This window comes from Phacochoerus africanus, chromosome 7 (assembly GCF_016906955.1).
Source record: "Phacochoerus africanus isolate WHEZ1 chromosome 7, ROS_Pafr_v1, whole genome shotgun sequence".
Classification (NCBI taxonomy): Eukaryota; Metazoa; Chordata; class Mammalia; order Artiodactyla; family Suidae; genus Phacochoerus; species Phacochoerus africanus.
In genome coordinates this window covers 84,217,201-84,241,355 of record NC_062550.1, presented here as the reverse complement: position 1 = coordinate 84,241,355, position 24,155 = coordinate 84,217,201, and the positions used below count along the sequence as shown (strand labels likewise).

Sequence of the window (24,155 nt, the reverse complement as noted above, 5' to 3'; positions counted from 1 at the left end):
TCTTTTTATAATAGAGATAACTGTCAACAGATTCTTAACCCACTGTACCACAACAGGAACTGCTATACTTGAATTTTTTTTTTTTTGTCTTTTTGTTGTTGTTATTGTTGTTGTTGTTGTTGTTGCTATTTCTTGGGCCGCTCCTGCGGCATATGGAGGTTCCCAGGCTAGGGGTCGAATCGGAGCTGCAGCCACCGGCCTACGCCAGAGCCACAGCAACTCGGATCCGAGCCGCGTCTGCAACCTACACCACAGCTCACGGCAACGCCGGATCCTTAACCCACTGAGCAAGGGCAGGGACCGAACCCGCAACCTCATGGTTCCTAGTCGGATTCGTTAACCACTGCGCCACGACGGGAACTCCGATACTTGAATTTTTTAAATGAATCAACTTAAGGAAAATAGTAAGTCATGAACAAAACAGAAGGAACACAGATTAAAAAAAATTGAGACGGTTGTACATTGCCATATGTAGTGCCCCAAAGCTTGCAGTTTGGTAAACATGGTAGAAGGGGAAAAGGCGGGATCTGAAGTCAGACTCAGGTCTCACTTTTACCACTTCCTACCTGCATGGCCTCGGACAAGTTACTTAACCTCTCTGAGCCTCAGTGTGCTCGTCTGCTAAATGGGGATTGTAATAATAATCATTATCTTTCAGAGGTGTTTTGAGAGTTAACAAAGTCAATGTAGGCCCAATAAAGACTTTAAAATTGCTAAGTATTATTAGTGACTATTTGCGTACATCAAGATATTTATGTTTATAGGACTCATATTAATCTATTTTCTGATCCCTTGGTCTTTGTCTTCACTTTTGTAAAAGAAAGGAGTTGAACAGTCTCCACAGATGCCTTCCAGAGCTATGTACTGAGGCTCAGTGGTTCTGCCTTGCTGACTTCCATCTCCACTGTGTTGTCAGATTCAGCTAGAGACAACCAGATACTACATGCAGTTTAAAACAAAACTATAGGAGTTCCCGTCATGGCTCAGTGGTTAATGAATCCGACTAGGAACCATGAGGTTGCAGGTTTGATCCTGGCCTTGCTCAGTGGGTTAAGGATCCGGCATTGCCGTGAGCTGTGGTGTAGGTTGCAGATGTGGCTCGGATCCCGCGTTGCTGTGGCTCTGGTGTAGGCTTGGCAGCTACAGCTCCAATTAGACCCTAGCCTGGGAACCTCCATATGCCTCAGGAGCTGCTTTGGAAAAGGCAAAAAGACAAAAAAAAAAAAACCCAAAAAACTATAAAGAAGCAAAAGACAAGGGACAAAGGTCTACAGTTTATCAATACAATTGATTAACATCTACGTCCCACAGCTGGTTTGGGGAAGTGGCCCAATGTCTACTACCATTTGACCTTTTTTAGTATAAGTATATCCCATGGAATATTTGGGATATACGTACACTAAAAATTATTCATAGTTAATTAAAAATTCAAGTCAAACTCGATATCTTGTCTTTTCATCTGTTCCATTGGGCAACTCTCCCCTGATGGTAACAGTAACACAATTACATTATTTTCCCCCAAGATTCACAAACAACTGGATATAAAATCAGAGGCAAATCCAGGTTTTGATGCAGTCTGAAAATTACATAATTTGAGATGACTCTTTAAGAATACAAGATTACAAATGCTAATTAGACAGGAAATGAATATTTATTTAAAATGAGAAAATAAACCATATTTGTAACTTTTATGGAAACATCTGACCCCCTCATAAAACAAGCATTTCTGAAAAAAAAAAACTTTCTATGAGAATCATCCTGATATGATGATGCCTGTGGGAAAACCATCCATGAAAATCAAAGATTAGCAGTTCCTGTCGTGGCTCAGTGGTAATGAACCTGACCAGCATCCATGAGGAAGCGGTTCAATCACTGGCCTCTCTCAGTGGGTTAAGGATCTGGCGTTGCCATGAGCTGTGGTGTGGGTCGAAGACCTGGCTCGGATCTTGTGTTGTGCTGTGGCTGTGGTGTAGGCCAGCAGCTGTAGCTCCAATTCAACCTCTAGCCTGGGAACTTCCACATGCTGCAGGTGTGGCCCTAAAAAAATAACAACAACAACAACAACAAGTTAAAGATTTAAAAAAAAGAAAAGCCAAGACCCAGCATCAAAACAGTCCTCCAAAATATCAATTTTTAATCATAATTTTCAAAAGTTTGTAATCTTACTTTTTCGTAACAAAGCCATGTGTGTTCACGTGGATAAAAACTGCAACCTGTGGATTAAAGAATATAAAATTTTGTTTAAAAGAGCACCAACCCAAGGTCATAATATAATTAGTAAGGTTTATGTCTTTGACCTTTTGATATTGGCAAATTCTGCAATCATTCTTAACTGCTCTGAACTTAGAATTTTGGAAATTATTTCTTGAATCTAGAGCTCATCTCTTCAAAATCACTCCTCTGGCTGTACAAAGAGCTCCCCCAGGTCAATTTTTTGGTCTTCTCCAAAAATATCCCTGTCAACCCTCGGGTTAATTGGAAGAAATGTCATACAAGATTTCCTTCATCTAAAGTATTAATCCCACGCCTTTCCCCTGCTACCATAATTTCATTCTTTTGATGAGGAAGCTTCTACATCTTCAGAAATCCCTCATGAAAACAGAACCATCCTGAGAAGGGCACACTTCATACTCCATTCAATCATTCATTGAGTACGTATTTACCGAGGGTCTACTAAAAGCCCAGCACCATGCTATGTACTGGGGATGCACCGACAAACGAATCAGTCTTGGCCCCTATCAACACGGAGCTGTTTTCACTGGGGAAAACAGATATTAAAATGTAACGAGGGAGTTCCCGTCGTGGCGCAGTGGTTAACGAATCCGACTAGGAACCATGACGTTGCGGGTTCGGTCCCTGCCCTTGCTCAGTGGGTTAACGATCCGGCGTTGCCGTGAGCTGTGGTGTAGGTTGCAGACATGGCTCAGATCCCGCGTTGCTGTTGCTCTGGCGTAGGCCAGTGGCTACAGCTCCGATTGGACCCCTAGCCTGGGAACCTCCATATGCCGCGGGAGCGGCCCAAAGAAATAGGAAAAAAAAAATGTAACAAATAAAATAATTAGATTATGGAAAATGATAGGAAGGAAATAATAAAGGTGTGGGATAAAGATGAAGAGAGGTAGGGAGGCATTCGGAGGCAAATCGGGAAAAGCCTCACTGAGGAGATGGCATTTGATCAGGAGAAAGAGCAGGAGCCAGTGGAGAGAATGCGGAAAAGCATCCCAGGCAAAGGGAACAGCAAGTGCAAAGGTCCAGAGGCTAAGGATTCTAAGTACCTTTAAGAAGTTCAATGTGGCTGGAACATAGTGCATCCGGGGAGAGACTGGCTGGAAGGGGCAACTGTGGTATCTGTAAAGGAGTGTGGATTTTTTTTTTTTTTCATTTTTAGGGCCACACCCACAGTGTATGGAGGTTCCCAGGCTAGGGGTTGAGTCAGAGCGGTAGCTGCTGGCCTACACCACAGCCACAGCAACGTGGGATCCGGGCCTTGTCTGTGATGTACACCACAGCTCATGACAATGCCAGATCCTTAACCCATTGAGAGGAGCCAGTGATCAAACCCACATCCTCATGGATACTAGCCAGGTTCGTTACTGCTGAGCCACAGTGGGAACTCCAGAGTATGGATCTTATTTTATTTTATTTTTCCTTTTTTAGGGCCATACCTGTAGCATATGGAGATTCCCAGGCTAGAGGTTGAACTGGAGCTGCAGCTGCCAGCCTACGCCACAGCCACACCAAATCCAAGCCGCACACAGGTTCGTTACTGCTGAGCCACAGTGGGAACTCCAGAGTATGGATCTTATTTATTTTATTTTTCCTTTTTTAGGGCCATACCTGTAGCATATGGAGGTTCCCAGGCTAGAGGTTGAACTGGAGCTGCAGCTGCCAGCCTACGCCACAGCCACACCAAATCCAAGCCGTACATGCAACCTACACTGCAGCTCATGGCAACATTGGATCCTTTAACCTCCCCAAGCAATGCCTGGAATCAAACCCGCATCCTCATGGATACTAGTCAGATTCTTAACCCACTAGACCACAAAAGGAAGCCAAGGCCTTATTTTAAATGCATGTAACACCCTCCACCATCCTGTTTTCATTAAAGTCCTAAAGGAATGTTTTTAAAATACTCTCACAGAAATTCTGATGGTAAAGGACAGCAGACACTCAAAGTCATCTGCAATGAGCTCAAAATATCTTAGAAGTTTCTTGTTTTACCTTCAAATTCATGTAAACTGTACAAGAACACAGGAAAAATAACAGCTCCTTTCACTGTCAGAAGAGCTCCCCTCTGGGAGGAAACTCTTCATTGTGAAATCAAGGTTTTCTGAAGGGATGGGATGGACAGGGGTGAGAGCAAGAGAAAGCTAAGTGGGTCCAAGGAAATGCTGAGCAGGAATCCTGGGGTTTGGCAGCACCCAAGAAGAACATCATGTAAGGAGGAGAAAGAGTCATGTCAGGAGCTGCTGCTCGCCCATGAGAACATCTTTCCCTGTGCAGATAGTCCCTAAGAATTGTGATGCCCAATATCCCATCCATGGTCTCTACCGTGCTCTGGACCTTCTAATCCCCACTCTACCCCTGCTCCACTGCTCTTCTTTCTGGATCTGAAGACACATGCTGCTGTATTTGAGGGACAAGAAGAAGAGAAGCCACATTGGACATGAGGATGAGGGAGAGAAGCAACTGATAGTTAGAAAGTTCTGTGGGCACTGGACATGAGAATGGAAGCCATCAGGAACTGGTAGGGAGTTTAGAGGGGATACTGGTTGGGGGAAAGGTGAGTTCATTTTATTTGAATCTCCAAATGTACGGCAGATGGCAGGAATCTTAACCATTGTTGTGACATAAATATCTTGGAAACCTGGTGAAGCCCATAGACTGCTTCCCAGAAAAATGTTTTTTATTATTTATTTTATTTTATTTATTTATCTTTTGGAGCCACACCACAGCATATGGAGGTTCCCAGCCTAGGGGTCAAATAAGAGCTATAGCCACCAGCCTACACCACAGCCACAGCAACGCCAGATCTGAGGCGCATCTGTGACCTACACCACAGCTCACGGCAACACTCGATCTTTAACCCACTGAGCAAGGCCAGGTATTGAACTTGCATCCTCATGGATACTAGTCAGATTCATTTCTGCTGAGCCATAACAGAAACTCTCAGAATAATGTTTTTTAAAGCTTAAAATATATATTGTATTATATATACAATATAATAGGAAAACCAATTACAAAATTTTAAAGAAGAGAAAGCTATCAGACTATTGGGAGAAAAATCAAATTTGTGAGATAGCAATATATATGCCTTTTAAATTAAATAACAAGGACTATTAGCAGGTATAATAGTTACTGTAACTTGAAGTAGTGATGAGCTTTAAAAAATGTGAGATATTTGAGAACCCAGAAATAAAACCAGACAACTACGGTCAATTAATCTTCGACAAAGGAGGCAAGAATATAAAATGGGAAAAAGTCTTTTCAGCAAGCATTGCTCGGAAACCTGGACAGCTGCATGTAAATCAATGAAACTGTAACACACCCTCACACAATGCACAAAAATAAACTCAAAATGGCTTAAAGACTTAAAAGTAAGACAAGACACCATCAAACCCCTAGAAGAGAACACAGGCAAAACATTCTCTGACATCAACCTTACAAATGTTTTCTCAGGTCAGTCTCCCAAGGCAACAAAAATAAAAGCAAAAATAAACCAATGGGACTTAATCAAACTGACAAGTTTTGCACAGCAAAGGAAACCATAAAAAAACCCAAAAAGACAATTTATGGAATGGGAGAAAATAGTTTCAAACAATGCAACTAACAAGGGATTAATCTCTAAAATATACAAACAACTCATACAACTCAACAGCAAAAAAGCCAACAACCCAACTGAAAAATGGGCAAAAGACCTGAATAGACATTTCTCCAAGATATCGGATGGCCAACAAGCACTTGAAACAATGCTTGACATCACTGATTATTAGAGAAATGCAAATCAAAACTACTATGAGGTCCCACCTCACACCAGTCAGAATGGCCATGATTAGTAAGTCTACAAATAACAAATGCTGGAGAGGGTGTAGAGAAAAGGGAATCCTCCTGCACTGTTGGTGGGAATGTAAATTGATGCAACCACCATGGAGAACATTATGGAGGTACCTTAGAAATCCATACATAGAACTACTATATGACCCAGCAATCTCACTCTCGAGCATATATCTGGACAAAACTTTGCTTGAAAAAGACACATGCACCTGTATGTTCATTGTAGCACTATTCACAATAGCCAAGACATGGAAACAACCCAAATGTCCATTGAGAGATGAATGGATTAAGAAATGTGGTATACATACACAATGGAATACTACTCAGCCATAAAAAAGAACAAAATAATGCCATTTGCAGCAACATGGATAGAACCAGAGACTCTCACACTGAGTGAAGTAAGTCAGAAAGAGAAAGACAAACACCATATGATATCATTTATATCTGGAATCTAATATACAGCACAAATGAACCTTTCTGCAGAAAAGAAAACCATGGACATGGAGAATAGACTTGTGGTTGCCAAGGGGGAGGGGGAGGGAGTGGGATGGACTGGGAATTTGGGGTTGATAGATGCAAACTATTGCCTTTGGAATGGATAAGCAATGAGATCCTGCTGTGTAGCACTGGGAACCATATCTAGTCACTTAGGATGGAGCATGATAATGTGAGAAAAAAGAATGTACATGTGTATGTGTGACTGGGTCACCTTGCTATACAGTAGCAAATTGACAGAACACTGTAAATCAGCTATAATGGAAAAAAATCATTTAAAAATGTGGGATGTTTGTAACAACTGTTAATGTAATAGTAAAATACCTAATTTCTGCTGGTGATGAGGTCACAGGTACTACAGTCACTTCTGTGATTTGTTGCATATATTCACTATTGAAGGAAATGCTCAAATTCAATTAGAGGTTAGTGAAAACATATTTTTTCTCATCTAAGTGCATGAGAACATGAAATGTATCCATGGATTCTTTCAGGGTCTGTGCATCCCTGGTAAAGGTTACAGAACCCAGGAGTTCCCATTGTGGCTCAGCGGAAATGAATCTGACTAGTATCCATGAGGACGCAGGTTTGATACCTGGCCTTGTTCAGCGGGTTAAAGATCCAGCATTGCCATGAGCTGTGGTGTAGGTCACAGACATGGCTCAGACCTCACGTGGCTGTGGCTGTGGTGTAGACCAGCGGCTACAGCTCTGATTTGACCTCTAGCCTGGGAACCTCCGTATGCTGCAGGTGCAGCCCTAAAGAGAGAAAAAAAAAAATGTTACAGAATCTAGGGGACAGGTTGATTCAACTGACATCTGGATTAGGCTGTCACAGAAAAGTTATGTTTTTTTAAAAAATATATTTAAAACTTATTTTATTTAAGTAGAGTTGATTTACAATGTTGCATCAATTTCTGTTGTACAGCAAAGTGTTTCAGTTATACATATTTATTCTTTTTCACATTCTTTTCCACTATGGTTTATCACGGGATATTGAATATAATTCCCTGTGCTACAGAGAAGGACCTTGTTGTTTACATATGCTAATATATAACCATTTAACTTAATTCAATCTTTAGGTTAGAGTTAATAGAAACAATTTGCTTATTAACTATTAATAATTATTAGACCCATATCAAAGTGTCCTTGCATGCACAGAGACTAGTTCTAGTCCATAGTAAAAAGGCACCAACAATATGCCCTGGAGGTTAAAGAGAGGATGGAGCAGGTCTGGTTCAGATCTAGGTTCTCATCTAATATCACAGCAACTAGATGAGGTAGACGTTGCAGATGAGGAAATCACGATACAGAGAGGTTAAGAAACTTGTCCAAAGTCACCCAGCTGGTTTGCAGTAAGCCTAGAGTTTAAACCCGGGCAATCTGGCTCCATGAGGATTCTGAAAGACAGAGGGGGTGAGGTGCAGCAGGTCTGGCAGAAGGGACAGAAAGAACAAGAGCAAAAGCATGGAGGAGGGAAAAGGCGTATGTCTGGTTGGACTGAAGCATGTGTAAGAAGGGGATGAGAAATCGCACTAGAAACATAAGGTACCGCCATATCGTGGAGAGCCTTGAATGCCAATGTGAATGCTCTAGAGCTATTATTACCACCACTGCTAGAAAAGTGATGATTGAGTGTTTTATCACCTAGGCAAAACTGCTTTGGGACGATGTGCCAGGTTTGTGCTGTGGCTTTTCGTAGCTCCCGGCTTATGGCATGCTTCAGGGGGCAGGCACTATAGAATGAGAAACTGGTCCCAGGCAAACATGAGTAGGGGGGCAGGCTGACTTTCAAGGTGACTGCCAGGGGTAAGGAGCACAGATGGAAAAGAAAGCCCTCAAAGGAAGGCTGGAGGGATGCCAGAGATAGATGTGGGATAAGATTTGACTGCTTTGCATTGCTGTACACTCCCAGAAGGAATTAAAATATCCAGGTTTTTACTAACGTCATAAAGCCCCATGTTGAAAAGCCCTTCTGCCTCTTTTTTTGACTATTAAAGAAAATAAAAAAGCATTTAGGACACAAAATGGAGGGAGATTTTTCATTTGACCTTCTTTAAGACTTATATTACACTTATTTAATAACCAGTAAGGCTCTTGATACCAGTCAATTAAAATGGGCACCTCTGGTGTCCCCTTGGTCTGTTCTGACCAATAAATAGCAGCCTTGGCACCTACGGAATGTTGAATCATGTAAATGTGTTGTCTATACAAACAAATAAATGAATAAATGGATTCTAAGCGCACGCGCGCGCGCACACACACACACACACACACACACACACACACTTTGGAGAGTTGCTGTCCCATCATCAACCATTCTCATCTTCTACAGACCAACTTTTTACCTTTTTTGCCTGAGACAAATTCAGGGCAAATTCCAGGAGGCCTATCAACTAGATGTATTCCAGGAATAGCTTCTTTTAACAGAAGAGGCCAACTACTCCTTTAGAGTATAAAGAATTGGGCTTGTGAGAACTATTTTTCTGCCAAGATATTGAGACATGTTGACAAGGTAATTTCTTTGTAGTGTTCTGGATTTCCATAAATCTCCTATTGTGAACTTGGATAATTAGGACGAGGGCCTCACTCAGTGAAACACAAATGGTGATGTATAATAAATATTCCGTATACCTGCTTTTTTTTCTTTAAATAGTCTTCCTTCCTGTAACGCATGTAATTGATTAAAGGCATATTATCAGGTCCGCTTCAAAATGTGATTTGTTGATTCTGAAATATTTAAATTTTTAGGGAGTTCCCAATGTGGCTCAGCCATAATGAACCCAACTAGTATCCATGAGGGCATGAGTTTGATTCCTGGTCTTGCTCAGTGGGTTAAGGGTCTAGTGTTGCCATGAGCTGTGGTGTAGGTCACAGACGTGGCTTGGAACTGGCATTGCTGTGGCTGTAGTATAGGCCGGCAGCTGCAGTTCCAATTGGACCCCTAACCAGGGAACTTACAGATGCAGGGAGTGTGGCTTGAATGAATGAATGAATGAATGAATGAATAAATAAATAAATAAATTGTACATAGAACAGAATTCACTTTTTTGGTTGTATTGTTCTATGAATTTGAACATATGCATAAATTCTTGTGATAATCACAAGAAATGAGATAAAGAACAATTTCAACACTTCCAAAAAATTCCCTTGTGCTGCCCTTCTCCAGGCAGACACAACGTGACACCTAACCTCTGGCAACCACTGACCTTCTTTCTGTCCTTATAGTTTTGCCATTTCCAGAGTATCATATAAAAGAAATCACACAGTATACAGTCTTTTGAGACTCTCTTCTCCTCCGCAGCATACATTTGGGATTCTTACCTGCCATTGCATGTATCAATATTTTGGGTTTCCCTTGTTGCTGTATAGTATTCCATTGCAAGGATGTATCACAGTTTATCCATTCATCCAATGAAGAACATTTGAGTTGCAGAAGTGTTTTGTGATCATGAACAAAGCATTTGTAAATACTTTTTAGAGATTTTTGCGTGATTTAAAATTTTTAATTTTTTTTGGTCTTATTTTTGCTATTTCTTGGGCCACTCCCACGACATATGGAGGTTCCCAGGCTAGGGGTCGAATCGGAGCTGTAGCTGCCAGCCTACACCACAGCCACAGCAACGCGGGATCTGAGCTGTGTCTGCAACCTACACCACAGCTCACAGCAACACCGGAACCTTAACCCACTAAGCAAGGGCAGGGATTGAACCCGAAACCTCATGGTTCCTAGTCGGATTCATTAACCGCTGTGCCACGACGAGAACTCCCTGATTTAAAATTTTTAATTCTCCACCTAGAAGTGGGATCACTGGGTCATTTGGTGGATATATGTTTAACTGTATAAGAAACTTGCCAATTTGTTTTCCTGAGTAGGTGTGTCATTTTGCATTCCCACCAGCAATAAAAGAGAAGTCCAGTTGTTCTGCATTCTTGTCAGCACTTGGTATTGTATCTTTCTTTTATTTTAGCTGTTCTAATAAGTGTATTTCATTGTGGTTTTAACTTGCACTTCCCTAATAACTACTGGTGGTGAGCACCTTTTTATGTGTTTATTTGTCATCTATATATGGCCGTGATGGTTAATTTTCTGTATCAACTTGACTGGGCCATGGAGTGCTCAAATATTTGGTCAAATATTGTTCTGGGTGTTTCTGTGAGGATGTTTTTGGATGAGATTAACATTACAGCAGTAGATTATAAGAGAAATGCAAATCAAAACTACCATGAGATACCACCTCACACCAGTCAGAATGGCCATCATTAATAAATCCACAAATAACAAGTGCTGGAGGGGTTGTGGAGAAAAGGGAACCCTCCTGCACTGTTGGTGGGAATGTAAACTGGTACAGCCACTATGGAGAACAGTTTGGAGATACCTTAGAAATCTACACATAGACCTTCCATATGACCCCACAATCCCACTCTTGGGCATCTATCCGGACAAAACTCTACTTAAATGAGACACGTGCACCCACATGTTCATTGCAGCACTATTCACAATAGCCAGGACATGGAAACAACCCAAGTGTCCATCAACAGATGATTGGATTCGGAAGATGTGGTATATATACACAATGGAATACTACTCAGCCATAAAAAAGAATGACATAATGCCATTTGCAGCAACATGGATGGAGCTAGAGACTCTCATCCTGAGTGAAATGAGCCAGAAAGACAAAGACAAATACCATATGATATCACTTATAACTGGAATCTAATATCCAGCACAAATGAACATCTCCTCAGAAAAGAAAATCATGGACTTGGAGAAGAGACTTGTGGCTGCCTGATGGGAGGGGGAGGGAGTGGGAGGGATCGGGAGCTTGGGCTTATCAGACACAACTTAGAATAGATTTACAAGGAGATCCTGCTGAATAGCATTGAGAACTTTGTCTAGATACTCATGTTGCAACAGAAGAAAGGGTGGGGGAAAAAATGTAATTGTAATGTATACATGTAAGGATAACCTGACCCCCTTGCTGTACAGTGGGAAAATAAAAAAAAATTACTAAAAAAAAAAAACAAAAAAACATTACAGCAGTAGATTAAGTAAAGCAGATTGCCCTCTCTAACATGGGTGGGCCTCATCCAACAAGCTGAAGTTCTAAGTAGAAAAAAAAAAAAAAAAAAGGCTGACCTTCCCCTGAGTAAGATAATTTCTCTGGCCTGACTGTCTTTGAAATGGGGCATTGATTTTTCCTACCTTCAGACTTGAAACCGACACTTCTGCTCTTCCTTGGTCTTGAGCCTGCCAGCCATCAGACTGAATCTACACCATCAGTTTTCCTGGTTCTCAGACCTTCAGACTCAGACTGGAGCTACCCTCTTGGTTCCCTTGAGTCTCCAGCTTGCTGACTCAGCCTGCACATCTCAGGTCTTGATGGTGCCCATAATCACGTGTGCCAATTCCTTATCATTAGCCTCTTCTATAACGTATACATCCAATCGGTTCTGTTTCCCTGGAAAACTGTGGCTAATACAATGGTGAACTGTCTGTTAAAACTTTTTGCTTGTTTTCATTTTATTAATTAATTTATTTATTTTTGGCCATGCCTACAGCATGTAGAAGTTCCCAGGCCAGGGATTGAACACATGCTACAGAAGCAACTCAAGCTGCTGCAGTGACAATGCCAGATCCTTAATCCCCTGCACCTCAAAGGAACTCCTTTTTTGCCTATTTTTAAATTAGATCATTGTTTCTTATTTTTGAGCTTTGAGAATTCTTTACATATTTTGGATTCAAGTCCTTTTTTGGATGTGTGATTTGAAATTAGAATAAAATATTTTAAAAAATCAATAAATATATACAACTCCATTTCTAGAAGAGAATTTTAGATTATAAATTTCATTTTAGTTTAGGAGTTCCCATCGTGGCGCAGCAGAAACGAATCCGACTAGGAACCATGAGGTTGCAGGTTCGATCCTTGGCCTTGCTCAGGGGGTTAAGGATCCGGCGTTGCCGTGAGCTGTGGTGTAGGTTGAAGATGCGGCTCGGATCTGGCATTGCTGTGGCTGTGGTGTAGGCTGGCAGCTATAGCTCCAATTAAACCCATAGCCTGGGAACCTGCACATGTCGCAGGTGCAGTCCTAGAAAAAGGACAAAAGACAAAAATAAATAAATAAATTTCAGGAGTTCCTGTCGTGGCGCAGTGGTTAACGAATCCGACTAGGAACCATGAGGTTGCGGGTTCGGTCCCTGCCCTTGCTCAGTGGGTTAATGATCTGGCGTTGCCGTGAGCTGTGGTGTAGGTTGCAGACGCGGCTCGGATCCCAAGTTGCTGTGGCTCTGGTGTAGGCCGGGGGCTACAGCTCCGATTCGACCCCTAGCCTGGGAACCTCCATATGCCACGGGAGCGGCCCAAAGAAATAGCAAAAAGACAAAAAAAAAAAATTTCATTTTAGTTCAGAAATCTAAAATTAAATTTTGTCATCTATTCATTCACTTTGTGGCATTTTCCAGGAGCTGGAATCTGAGCTCCTTTATCTTAAAAAAAATTAATTTGCCATAAATAAGAATTTGTCTTGAAAACTCCGAGTTATTTTAAAATTAAATTGATCCTTCTTAATCACGGTCCTTCAAATGAACTTCTGAACTTGATGTTTGACCAGAGGCAGCAGTCAGCAAATGGGGAACAGTATACTTTAGGAATTTGTGACATGACAGACAGCCAGCAGGGCACAATCAAGAAAGGCGGGATATTAGAGTATCTAGGGTTTCTTTATGAACAAAGTGTTGTGAGAACTTGCTGGCAGTGATCTAGGGAAACTCTTCAATGGGGATTTGACTTGAGCCTTTAATTCACTGTAAACAACCAGCTACAATGTCCCTTTCATTTTCCCAGGATATAAACTGTACACTCAGGAGCCCTACGTGCATTTGCAATGGCCCTTCTCCTTTCATCCTCTTGCACTGGAGAAAGAATTTCATCAAAAAGCAGGTTGCTTGTGATTCTTCTCAGATCAATTTCAGGTGTTTTCATCCATTTACTATCCATTTTCTACTTCCCAGATGATATGCATTCAGCTAATGTTTTGAGGTGATGTCACCCTAGAATGGTCTCGGGCCACACGTCTGTCCCCTGCCTAGGACCATCTAGAACCAATGGAGAGAATGAGCAGGAGACCAGAAGGTTCTGGGTTCCAAGTCCTTGAGGCCAGCTCCTCCCTGGCTATCCCAGTCAGCCAGGCCAATAAATTTCCCTCTTTTCCTTAAACTGTTTTGAAGTGAGGTTCAATTTCTTATACACAAGAATCCTCACAAAGACATTCCCTGTGGCCGGAATGGCGTCCACATATAGGGAGAAGTTTGCAGGGGGCCAGATAATAATAACAGCTACCATTTATTGATAGCTTAATTTGCACTCAGCCCTATGCTGACCATTTAGGAACATTATCTCCTTTAATTCTTACCATAAACACTTTTCAGATCGATTTATTACTATCTCTATTTTCACATGAGAAAACTGTGGCTCAGAGAGGGTAACTTGCTTAAAATCACACACCTGGCAAATGGTGGAGCAGGGAACTGAAATTAGGTTTCTCTGACTTCAAGGCTGATGCTCTCCAACAAAGAGCTTCTGGAGCTCTTGAAGGGCCATTCTGGCTACCCCAGAGGCAGGTGAGAAGGGGTCTGGGTGATGGATGTCACTGTGTGTCGATGAAATCTCAAGCTCCCGGGGAAGGTTAGTCTGCTCTCCCTTGAGCGCTTGGTTACTCTAACTACTGTGTTCATGCCAGAATCAGAGAAATGGTAAGTGCTAACTCATCTGAGAAGGGCACTCATCTTGCCCCACCCAGCATGTTGCCAACAATAAAATCTCTTTAAGCTCAAAGAGGCTTCAGGAAACTGATATGGCACATCTAATTGCAAGGCATGGCAGCAGTGAGGCAACGAGGCAAATTTCTGAAGCAGACTCTTATAAGAAACCTTCTAAGATGCTTTTAGACAGCAAGGCAGAGAGGAGTCCTTGAGAGGCAGGACTTCCAAGAGGAAGCCTGTTTTAGTTACTTTTTTAAAATGTGAAACTGTATAAAGCTCGACATGCCTAATGGGCATCCTTCTCTCCCTCTTCACAGTTTCATCTCATCTCTGATGACAGCACTCTGTGTTGGTATTTCTGGTACTTGTAGTCGAAAGCATTGTAACAGATTAAGTAGGTGCACAAGACATGTTTGCAGCTTCTAGATTGGAGCTGATGGTGTGGATTTAGCAGAGGCATCAGGGTTGTAAACGGGTAGAAGAGTGATGGAGGAAGACCGGGACAAGAGCTGGAGGCAACGGCTGCAAGACATCTTCAGAACGCATAGGATAAGCAGCAGAGATCTGGGGCCAAGAGAAACTGGAGTGTCTGGGGCAAGGCCTGGGACAGCATCTTCTAGGTGAGTGTGGTTCCTGACTGCAAGGAAATGCAGCATGGACTCATGCCCTGTGGGCACACAGGAGGTGCAGCCCCCCAGCCAGCTCTCTTCTCTTCTGGCCACTACCTGTGTGTAGATGGGGGCTCCATACTGGCCCACTTTCCCACCACCTTTGTAAGCCCTCATTCTCAGTCCCTTCTGTCTTTGTCTCTCCAAGCCACATCTGCCACCTACACCATAGCTTGTGGCAATGTCGGATCCTCAACTCACTGAGCCCGGGCAGGGATCGAACCCAGGTCCTCATGGATAGTAATGGGGTTCGTTAACCACTGAGCCATAATGGGAGCTCCAGGACTCAATTCTTGATTTCTTCTCTCCAAAATCCCTCCTTAGGAGGCCTCATCCTGTCTCGTGGCTGGAATATGCCATCCTATGTCATATGTCATACGCTGACAACTCCCAAATCACTGTCTCCAGCCCAGATCTCTCACGTGGACTCCAGACTCCTGAAGCCAAGTGTCCACTGGGCCTCCAGGTATCCCAAACTGAGCTCCTGATACTCCACCTCCAAAACATGCACCCCCATCATTTTCCCCAGCCCCATAATGACAACTCCATTTTTCTAACTGGTTCAGCAAAAGTACACTTGGTGTTATCCTTGACCCGTGTCTCTTTCTCATTCCCCGAAGATGGACTGACAACAAATCCTGTCAGTTCCTCTTTCAAAACATATCTAGACTTTTACCACCTGTATGGCTTTGCCCTGGCCTGATCACCATCATCCTTTGACTGGATTATTCTGCTTTTATCTCCTTTTAGTTGATTTTTTTTTTTTTTTTTGGTCTTTTTGTCTTTCTAGGGCCACTCCCGCGGCATATGGAGGTTCCCAGGCTAGGGGTCTAATCAGAGCTGTAGCTGCCGGCCTACGCCAGAGCCACAGCAACGTGGGATCCAAGCCGAGTCTGCGACCCACACCACAGCTCATGGCAACGGTGGATCCTTAACCCACTGAGCAAGGCCAGGGATTGAACCCGCAACCTCATGGTTCCTAGTCGGATCTGTTAACCACTGAGCCACGACAGGAATTCCTCCTAAGTGTTTCTTAATCCATCTCCTTTCTACCCTGCCTCATCTCTACTCATTGATTCTGCAATAACTTCCCACCTCTAGGATTTCCTGCTCCCTCCTCTTCCCCAATCCATCACTGGTATAGCTGTTGCAGTGATCATTTTTGCTGTTTTGAGAATTACATTAATTTGAAACTTACCTGCAGTTTGAGTACCCTTATTTTTTGTTTGATTTTCCTTTTCTTTTTGTCACCTGAAACATTTTGAGTCTATCAAAAAGTTGAAAGAATGAACTTTCATATACCCTATACCAGATTTACCAATTGCTAACACATTCTCATATTTCCTCTCTCTCTTTATCTCTCTCTGTCTCCCTCCTCTCTCTCCCTCTGTCTATATGTATATGTGTGTGGAGGGGGTACGTGTGCGTATGATATGGCACTAACTACTTCAGCACGCATCTCTTAAGAACAAGGATAAAGACACTGCCATTATCACAACGAAGAAAAATAACATTAATTTAATAACACCTGGCAAGCAGTCCATATTCAAAATGTTCCCATTATTCCAATACCATTTTTTATAATTTGGTTGTCAATGTCTTTAGTTACTTTTACTCTTGATCAGTCTCACTCCACCCATATTGCCTTTATATTTTCCATGAACATTTTCTGGAAGAAGACAGCCAGTTGTTTTATAGAGTCCTACTGATCCAGCAATCCCACTCCTGAGCATATATATGGAGAAAACTCTAACTGGAAAATATGCATGCACCCCACCGTTCATAGAGCACTATTTATAATAGACAAGACATGGAAGTAACCTAAATGTACATCAATAGATGAGTGGATAAAGAAGATGTGAGATATTACTCAGCCATAAAAAGAATGAAATAATGCCATTTGCAAGCAACATGGATGGAACTAGAGATTATCATACTAAGTGAAATAAGCCAGACAAAGGCAAATATCCTAATATATCACTGATATGTGGAATTAAAATATGATACAAATTAACTTATGTGCAAAACAGAAACAGACTCACAGACATAGAAAAACAAACTTATAGTTACCAAAAGGGAGAGGGGAGGGAATGTGATGGACTGGGAGTTTGATGTTAGTAGATGCAAACTACTATATGTAAAAGAGATAAACAACAAGACTCTACTGTATAGCACAGGGAACTATATTCAGTATCCTGTAATAAACCATCCCCGACCTCCTTGGCCTCAGGTTAAGACCTGCCCCTGCTCCCATCCTGTGCTCTGGAGGGGGGCACATGTGGGGCTACCCACTGCTACTGAGAACCCCAGGATCAGACAGCAGCAACTGCATCTGCATCCTTACCATCAAGGGAATAATGGCTAGCTCATGCTGAGGAAAGAGGCAACAGGGACCCATCCTAAAAACAGCCCTCGCACAAAAATATTAAACCCACACAAGCTACACAGGAACATTCTCACATAAAAATAGCCCTCCAAGACCACAAGTAGACAATTGTTTCTCCTTAACTCACAGAATAAGAGGAACATAAGTAAAATGAAGAAGCAGAGTAACCACTCCCAGTTAAAAGACCAAGAGAATTCCCCCTGAAATAACAATGAAACAGACCTCTTCAGTCTAATGGACACTGATTTTAAAAAGGAGATGATGAAAATATTGAAGGAATTATGAAAGGCTATTGACAGAAATGCAGATTACGGTAAAAAGGAATTAGAAACTACAAAGAGGAACAAAGAAAAATTAGCAAACTCATTTGCCGATATGAAAGCTGACCTAAAGGTAATGAACAGAAGAATGAATAATGCAGAGAAATAAATAAGGGACCTGGAAGATAAGTAATGAAAATCACTTAATCAGGACAGTAGACAATAAGTCAAATGGAAAAAAAAATGAAAGCATTAGAAGAGACCTATGGGATAATATAAAGCATTCCAATCTATATATAATAGGGCTTCTAGAGAGGGAAGAAAGAGAAAAGGGGATTGAGAATATCTTTGAAGTAATAATGGCTTAAAAGTTCCCAAACCTAAATAAGGAAACAGATAATCCAGGTACAGGAAGAATAGAGGGTCCCTGATAAATTAAACCCAAACAGACCTACACCAAGACATATCATAATAAAAATGGCAAGGAGTTCCCTTGTGGCTCAGCAGGTTAAGGATCTGGCATTGTCACTGCTATAGTTCTGGTTATAGCTGTGGTGTAGGTTCAGTTTCTGACCCAAGAATCTGCACATGCCATGGGTGCAGCCAAAAAAAAAAAATGGCAAAAGTTAAATTAAAGAGAGGATTCTAAAGGCAGCAAGAGGAAAACAGTTGATTACAAGGGAACCCCCACAAGGCTATCAGCTGATTTCTCTACAGAACCATTGTAGGCTAGAAGGGAGTGGCAAGATATACTCAAAGTTCCGAAAGGAAAAAATGTGCAAACTAGGACACTCTACCCAGCAAGATTATCATTTAGAGGAAGGAAAGAAAAGAATTTCTAAGATAAGAAAAAACTAAAAGAATACAGAATACTAAATCTATCCTTATTACTACACTACCTATAAATGTAATCAAATTCATTAACTAATAAAAAAATACTAAACCTATCCTACCTAAAGGAAATATTGAAAAATCTTCTCTAAATAAGAAAGGAAGACTCTATGGGAAAGGGAAAAGCATAATTGGAAAGTAAAATCACTTAAACAAGCCAAATACATGGATTTTTTTTTAAAAAAGAGAGAAATTAAAAAATTTCAGAGAAAGTGATGATAACCACAATGAACAGCAAAAGGATGAACAAACATGAACATGTAAAAAAAAAATCATAAAATGTGGAAGACGAAAGTAGATGAAAAGAAAATATAATTTTTCCCCCTTGAATGTGTATGAGAGCCTATATGACTATTAATCTAAAGCAAACAAATATAGGAAGGGATTAACATACTTCAAAAACAAGGTAACCACAAATCAAAAATATACAATAAGTTCACAAAAACCATAAAGAAGAGAATATAAGTAAAATAGAATACAAGAAAATCATGAAACCACAACAGGAAAAACAAAAAGAAGGGAACAAAGAACAAATATAAAATCAACAGGAAAATAAGATTTAACATGGCAATAAATACATATCTATTATTATTATTATTTTGGTCATGCATGCTCACAGCATGCAGAAATTCCTGGGCCAGGAATCAAACATGTGCCACAGTGTGACAATGCCAGATCCTTAACCACTAGGCCACCAGTGAACTCCATATAAATAATTACTTTAAGTGTCAAAGGACTAAATGATCCAATTAAAAAACACAAAGTGGCAGAATGGATAAAAAACAAGAGCCTACCATATGCTGCCTACCGGAGACTCACTTTAGGCCAAAAGATACACATAGGTTGAAAGTAAGGGCATGGAAAAAAGATATTCCATCAGAATGGAAATGACAAGAAAGTAAGGGTTGCAATACTTTTTTTTTTTAGGGCTGCACCCGAAGCATATGGAGGTTCCCAGGCTAAGGGTTGAATTGGAGGTGTAGCCACTGGCCTGTACCACAGCCACAGCAACAGCAGATCCCAGCCACATCTGCGACCTACACCACAGCTCACAGCAAGGGGGATCTTTAACTGAGAGAGGCCAGGGATTGAACCTGCATCATCATGGATGCTAGTCAGATTCGTTTCCACTGAGCCACGGCGGGAACTCCAGGGTCGCAATACTTATATCAAACAAAATAGACTTCAAAACAAAGGTCATAAAGAAAGATAAAGAAGGACACTATTTAATGATAAAAGGATCAATACAAGAAAGGGTTTTACACTTATCAACATATGGCGTTCCCGTCGTGGCGCAGTGGTTAACGAATCCGACTAGGAACCATGAGGTTGCGGGTTCGATCCCTGCCCTTGCTCAGTGGGTTAACAATCCGGCGTTGCCGTGAGCTGTGGTGTAGGTTGCAGATGCAGCTCAGATCCCGTGTTGCTGTGGCTCTGGCGTAGGCTGGTGTCAACAGCTCTGATTAGACCCCTAGCCTGGGAACCTCCATTTGCCTCAGGAGCGGCCCAACAAATGGCAAAAGACAAAAAACAAAAAAAACCCCAAAAACACTTATCAACATATATGCACCTAATATAGGAGCACCCAAAGACATATAACAAATACTAACAGGCAAAAAGGGAGAAATTGACAGGAATACAATAATAGTAGGAAAATTTAACACCCAATCGCATCAGTGGACAGATCTTCTAGACAGAAAATCAATAAGGCAACAGAAATCCTAAATGATACAATAGAACATTTAGACTTAGTCAATATTTTCAGGATATAACATCCAAAAAAAAAAAAAGAATACACTTTCCTTTCAAGTGCATATGGAACATTTTCTAGGATTAACCACATATTAGGGTACAAAACGAGCCTCAACAAATTTAAGATTATAGAAATATTTCAAGCATCTTTTCTGACAAAAATGGCATGAAACTAGAAATTAACCACAGAAAAAGTAGAAAAAAACAATTACATGGAGACTAAACAAGATGCTACTAAAAAAAAAATTGATGAGTCAACCATGAAGCCAAGGAGGATATTAAGAAATACCTTGAGACAAATGACAATGAAAACACAACCACACAAAAATCTATGGGATGTAGCAAAAACAGTTCTTAGACAGAAGTTCATAGCAATATAGGCCTTCCTCAAAAAACAAGAAAAATCTCAAATAAACAACCTAACCTACCACTTAAAAGAATCAGAAAAAGAACAAACAAAACCTAAAGTCAGCAGAAGGAAGGAAATAATAAAGATCAGAGAGGAAATACATAAAATAGAGATTTAAAAAATAGAAAAAAAGCAATGAAACCAAGTGCTGGTTCTTTAAAAGAATAAACAAGATTGACAACCTCTGGTCAGGCTCACCAAGAAGAACCCAAATAAACAAAATAAGAAATGAAAAAGGAGACATAACAACCAAAATTGCAGAAATACAAAAAACCATAAGGGAATATTATGAACAATTATATGCCAGCAAATGTGACAATCTAGAAAAAATGAACAAATTTTTAGAAATGGACAGCCCACCAAAACTGAATCAAGAAGAATTTTTTTTTTTTTTGCTTTTTAGGGCCTTACCCACGGCATATGGAGGTTCCTGGGCTGCGGTCTAATTGAAGCTACAGCTGCCAGCCTATGCCAGAGCCACAGCAACACCAGATCCAAGCTATGTCTGTGACCTACACCACAGCTCACGGCAACATTGGATCCTTAACCCACTGAGCAACTTCATGGTTCCTAGTTGGATTTGTTTCCACTGTGCCATGACGGGAACTCCAAGAAGAAATAATTTGAACAGATTGATCACTGGAAGTGAAATAGAGTCTGCAATTTTAAAACTTTCTACAAACAAAAGACCATGCCCAGATGACTTCACAGGCAAATTCTAACAAACACACAAAGAAGAACTTAAACCAATCCTCAAACTCTTCAAGAGAAGGGAATACTCTCAACAATATTCTATTAAGCCACCATCACCCTAATACCAAAACTAGACAAAGATACCATCAAAAAAGAAAATCACGAACCAATATCTCTGATGCATATAGATGCAAAAATTCTAAATAAAATATTAACAAATTGCATCCAACAACACATAGAAAACATCACACATCATGACCAAGTGGTATTTATCCCAAGCTCACAAGGATAGTTGAACATATGCAAATCAATCAACGTGATATACCACACAAACAGAAGAGAAGACAAAAAGACACAATCATCTCAACAGATGCAGAAAAAGCATTTGACACAATTCAACATCCATTCATGATAAAAACTCTTAGCAAAGTGAGTACAGAGGGAACATACCTCAAAATAAGAAAAGTTATCTATAACAAACCCACAGGCAATATGATACTCGACAGTGAAAAGTGGAAAGCTTCCCCTCTAAAATCTAGAACAAGACAAGGATGCCCATTGCGTTGGAAGTCCTCGACACAGCAATCACACACACACACAAAAGGAAATAAAAGGTATCCAAACTGGAAGGGAAGAGATAAATTTGTCATTACATGTAGAAGAAAAATAAAAAAGCTAGAGACATAACCCTCTCAGCCTTCAGACAATATTACAAAACTATAGTAATCAAAACAGCATGTGGCACAAGAACAGACATATGGATCAATGAAACAGAATAGAAAGCCCAGAAATAAACCCACATATCTATGGTCAATTAGGTCCTTCATCAAAGGAGGCAAGAGTATATACAATGGGAAAAAGACAGTCTCTTCAGCTAGTCGTGTTTGGAAAGTTGGACAGCTGCATGTAAATCAATAAAATTAGAACATACTCTTTCACCATGGACAAAAATAAACTCAAAATGGCTTAAAGACATGACACCAAAAAACTTCTGGAAGAGAACACAGGTGAAATATTCTCTGACATAAATTAAATCAACATTTTCTTAGATCAGTCTCCCAGGGCAATAGAAATAAAAACAAAAATAAACAAATGGGATTTAATCAAACTTACAAGCTTTTGCATAGCAAGAGAAGCCACAAACAAAGCAAAAAGTAAATCTACAGAATGATAGAAAATATTTGCAAATGATGCAACAGACAAGAGCTTAACTCCCAAAATATACAAACAGCTCATACTAGTCAACAACAAAAAACAAATAACCCAATCAAAAAATGGGCAGAAGACCTATACAGAATTTCCCCAAAGAAGACATGCTGATAGCCAAGAGGCACATGGAAAAATGCTCAACATCGCTAATTACTAGAGAAATACAAATTAAAACTTCAAGGTACTACCTCACACAGGTCAGAATAGCCATCATTAAAAAAAACCTACAAATAACAGATGCTGGAGAGTGTGTAGAGAAAAGGGAACCCTCCTACACTGTTGCTGGGAATGTAAGTTGGTGCAGACAATATGAAAAACAGTATGCAGGTTCCTCAGAAAACTAAACACAGAACTACCACATGATCCAGCAATCGCACTCCTGGGACTCTATCTGTACAAAATTATAATTCAAAAATGTACATGTACCCTTATGTTCACAGCAGCACTATTCACAATAGCCAAGACATGGAAACAACCTAAATGTCCATCAACAAATGAGTAGATAAAGAAGATGTGGGGAGTTCCCGTCGTGGCTCAGTGGTTAACGAATCTGACTAGGAACCATGAGGTTGCAGGTTCGTGGCTCAGTGGTTAACGAATCTGACTAGGAACCATGAGGTTGCAGGTTCGTGGCTCAGTGGTTAACGAATCTGACTAGGAACCATGAGGTTGCAGGTTCGGGTCCCTAGCCTTGTTCAGTGGGTTAAGAATCTGGCCTTGCCATGAGCTGTGGTGTAGGTTGCAGACGGATCCTGCGTTGCTGTGGCCCTGGTGTAGGCCGGCAGCTACAGCTCCGATTGGACCCCTAGCCTGGGAACCTCCATATGCTGCAGAAGCGGCCCTAGAAATGGCAAAAAAAAAAAAAAAAAAAAAAAAAAAAAAAAAAAAAAAGATGTGGTATGGAGTTCCCTGGCAGCCTAGCAGTTAAAGATTCAGCATAGCCATTGCTGTGGCTCAGGTTCAATCCCAGACCCAGGAACTTTCACATGCTGCGGAAGTGCCCCCCTCCCCTCAAAAGAGATGTGGTACTTACATGGAATATGACTCAGCCATATAAATAATGTCAAAAGGAACAAAATAGTGCCATTCATAGCAACATGGAAGGACCTAGAGATTATCATACCAAGTGAAGTAAGTCACAAAGAAAAAGACAAATATCATATATCATTTATATGTGGAATCTAAAAAAATGACACAAAAGAACCTATCTATGAAGCAGAAACAGGCTTGGACATAGAGAACAAACCTGGAGTTGTCAAGGAGGAAGGAGCTGTGGGAGCTTCTGGTTAGCAGATGTAAGCTATTTACATGGAAGGGATAAACAGCAAGATCCTACGGTATGCACAGAGAACTATATTCAATGTAAATAAACTGTAACGGAAAAGAATATTTTAAAAAAGAGAATATATAATCTCTCTGTACAGCAGAGGTTAACACACTGTCTATCAATCTTACTTCAAAAACCATAATTAAAAGAATATGAAAAAGAATATATTTACGCACATACACACATATATAAATGAATCACTTTGCTGTACACCAGAAACTAACATTGTAAATCAATTATACTTCAATCAAAA

General features: G+C 40.8%; 1 protein-coding gene across 3 annotated transcripts in view; it reads right to left on the bottom strand.

Annotated features, from left to right (window-relative positions):
- GLT8D2 (glycosyltransferase 8 domain containing 2) overlaps nucleotides 1-24,155 on the bottom strand; it is a 61,248-nt gene that overhangs the window by 23,939 nt on the left and 13,154 nt on the right. For all 3 annotated transcript variants that reach the window (XM_047788151.1, XM_047788150.1, XM_047788152.1), the window contains exon 2: nucleotides 2,167-2,213. In XM_047788151.1, coding sequence (XP_047644107.1) covers nucleotides 2,167-2,185 — 19 coding nt within the window. In that variant the 5' untranslated portion in view covers nucleotides 2,186-2,213. The remainder of the gene's footprint in view (nucleotides 1-2,166; nucleotides 2,214-24,155) is intronic.